This window comes from Pristiophorus japonicus, chromosome 1 (genome assembly GCF_044704955.1).
Source record: "Pristiophorus japonicus isolate sPriJap1 chromosome 1, sPriJap1.hap1, whole genome shotgun sequence".
NCBI lineage: Eukaryota > Metazoa > Chordata > Chondrichthyes > Pristiophoridae > Pristiophorus > Pristiophorus japonicus.
This window is the reverse complement of record NC_091977.1, coordinates 501,373,100-501,376,514: the sequence shown is the minus strand read 5'-3', so window position 1 is coordinate 501,376,514 and position 3,415 is coordinate 501,373,100. Positions and strand designations below refer to the sequence as shown.

General features: G+C 47.3%; 1 protein-coding gene across 1 annotated transcript; it reads left to right on the top strand.

Annotated features, from left to right (window-relative positions):
* The first annotated feature begins 258 nt into the window (after positions 1 to 258).
* LOC139270083 (leucine-rich repeat-containing protein 30-like) lies at positions 259 to 1,071 on the top strand. The gene has a single exon (XM_070888418.1). The coding sequence runs from the start codon at positions 259 to 261 to the stop codon at positions 1,069 to 1,071; it is 813 nt and encodes a 270-aa protein (XP_070744519.1).
* Positions 1,072 to 3,415: the final 2,344 nt, after the last annotated feature.

Below are 3,415 nucleotides of genomic sequence, written 5' to 3'. Positions count from 1 at the left end.
CACCAGAGGGATGAGCTTCAGTGGGGGCCAGGCGACCTATTGCTGACCTGGAATCTTGTCACATTTGGGATCGAGTGTTACACAGGGGTTGCTAAGCGACCTCAGAACGGCGTGTCAGTTTCAGAACGTTGAAACACACTGCTGCTCCGGGCCAGAAATGGATGGGTCGGGATCCTTTAGCTTGTCTGCAAGCGTCTCTTTTCTTTAACGGGTTCAGTTAGATCCCACATCTGCAAGGGAGCTGTGCTCTGTGCCGAGATGTCTGCAGGTCGATTGAAGTCAGTTCAGACCAGCCCGTCGCTTTATTCTTCCAACGGCGTGGCGGAAAAACGCTGGCGGTACAGGATCGAGGTGGATCCCAGCAACGGCGGCCAAAAGAAATTGAAGCTGAAGGGCAGAGAGCTGCTGTCGCTCCCCCTGGAGATATTCGATTTGGGGGAGCTGGAAGTGCTGGAGATGAGCCCGGAACGCCAGGGCTGCCTGAATTACAGGGTGGGCACCGTTCCTCGGGAAATCGGGAAGCTGGCCAACCTCACCGTGCTGAACCTGGACACCAACGAGCTGAGGGAGATCCCGCCCGAGATCGGAGCTCTGCAAAAGCTGGAAAGGCTGACCCTCAGCAACAACCAACTGAGCCGCCTCCCCGCCGAAACGGAGAGGTTGCAGAGGCTGCGGAGTCTGCATTTGGCCAACAATAACTTCCAGGAGCTCCCCGTCCAGGTGTGCCAGCTCCGGCGCTTGTCGTTTCTGGACGCCAGCGACAACAGGATCGAGTCTATCCCTCGCAGCATCTGCAACCTGGAGCGCCTGGAGACTTTGCTCCTGTACTTCAACGCCTTGCGGAGCCTGCCCGACTCCATCTGCACCCTCGCAAGCCTGTGCACCCTCTGGCTGGGGAAGAACCACCTCAAGAGTCTGCCCGCTCGCTTCGGGCACCTGGTGAACCTGGAGTGGGGCCGCAATCACTCTTCCTCAAACTTCGAGGACAATCCGCTGGAATCGCCCCCTCCCGAGGTATGCAGCGGTGGCCCTCAGGAGATCAGCCGCTACTTTGCAATGTGGGATGAATGAGAACCAAATTCCTGCCTCCACCTCTGCCTCAGCTCATCTGCTGCTGAAACCCTCATCCATGCCTTTGTTACCTCTAGGCCTGACTCTTCCAACTGCACTCCTGGCTGGCCTACCACATTCTACCCTAGGTAAACTTGAGGCATTCAAAACTCGGCTGCCCAGTGTCCTAACTCGCACCAGGTCCCGTTCATCCATCACCTCTGGTGACCTACATTGGCTCCTGGTTAAGCAAAACCTGCATTTCAAAATTCTCATCCTTGTTTTCAAATCCCTCCAAGGCGCTCTCCCTATCTCTGTAATCTCCTCCAGCCCCATAACCATCCACCCCCTCCCAACCCGAGATATCTGTGCTCCTCTAGTTCGGCATCCCAAATTATAATCGCTCAACCACCGGTGGCCATGCCTTCAGCAGCCTGGACCCTAAGATCTGAAACTCCCTCCCTAAACCGCTCCACGCCTCTACCTTTCCTCCTTTAAGATGCTCCTTATACCTCTTTGATCAAGCTTTTGGTTACCTGCCTTAATTTCTCCTTATGTGACTCGATGTCAAATTTATTGTCTTATAATACTCCTGTAAAGCACCTTGGGATGTTTTACTACGTTAAAGGCACTAAATAAATACAAGTTGTTGTTGGAAATTTTACACTGATTATTAATAGCATGCATGGGCTACCTACCGACACTGAACTGATAAAATCCCATTATTGTTAAATAGAGTCTACTTGGGACAGAAGAAATATATTTCTATGAATGGAACTGACAAATGAGGACTATACAACTAATCAACTGCATTAATGTAATTGTATCTGGAAGTTATGCTGTGTCATGTCTCCCAGGGGTGTTTAATATGATCATGTAACTCCATCTGCCGCTAATTTACCCAGTCACTTAATCTGACTATGTCTCTTTGTAACTTCCTGCTCCCATCTACACAACTTACTGTGCTTTCTAACTTAGTTATCTGCAAACTTGGTCATTGATCTAAATGGCGAAAAGTTGAGGCCCCAGTATAGAACCCTGAGGATCACCAGGGTTGTGTTTGTGTACTTACAAAAGGCGATTGATAAAGTGGATTTATTAGCAGAATTTAAGCCCATGGGATTAAAGAGGCAGTGGCAGTGTGGGTACAAAAGTGGCTAAGAGACAGAGTAGAGAGCAGTGACAAATGGTTGTTCTTCAGACTGGAGGGAACTATACAGTTTGCTTCCTCAGGGGTTGGTATAAGGGCTTCTGCTTTAAAGAAAGACTTGCATTTATATAGCACAATTCATGATCACTGGAAGTCCCAAAGCACTTTACAACCAATTAAGTACTTATTGAAGTGTAATTACAGTTGTAATGTAGAAATGCGGCAGCCAATTTGCACACAGCAAGCTCCCAATGTGATAATGACCAGATAATCTGTTGTTTTTTAGTGATGCTGATTGAGGGATAATTATTGGCCAGGACACCAGGGATAACTCCCCTGCTTTTCTTCGAAATGGTGCCATGGGATCTTTTACATCCACCTGAGAGTAGATGGGGCCTCGGTTTCATGTCTCATCCAAAAGACAGCACCCCCAACAGTGCAGCACTCCCTCAGTACTGCACTGGAGTGTCAGCCTGGATTTTTCTGCTGAAGTCTCTGGAGTGGGACTTGAACCCACAACCTTCTGACTCAGAGGCGAGGGGGCTACCAACTGAGCCACGGTTAACTTTTTTTGATAGATATTAATGAGCTGGACTTGGGTATAAAGGGCATAATTTCAATGTTCGCAGATGACACAAAACTCAGAAATATCGTAAATAGTGAAGATAGTAGACTTCAGAAGGACACAGACTGGTGACATTTTCAGACAAATGGCAGATGAAATTCAATGCAGAGAAGTATGAACTAATGCATTTTGGAAGAATAATTAACCTTATAAACTAAATGATACAGTTTTAAATGGGGTACAGGAACAGAGAGATCGGGGGGGGGGGGGGTGGTGTCATATATATATTTAAAGGTGATATGGTAAGTTGATAAAGCTGTTAAAAATGTATACAGGATCCAGGGATCTAAAAGTAGGGACAAACAGTACAAAAACAGGAAAGTTATGCTAAAGCTGCTCGAGCCTGTTCCATCATTCAATGGTATCATGGCTGATCTGTGACATAACTCTGTATATGCCTTTGCCCTATATCCCTTAATACCTTTGGTTAACAAAAATCTATCAATCTCAGTTTTAAAATGAACAATTGAACCAGCACATTGTGTCCAATTCTGGACACCACACTTTAGGAAGGATGTCAAAGATCTTAGAGAGGGTACAGAGGAGATTTACTAGAATGGTACCAGAGATGAGGGACTTCAGTTAAGTGG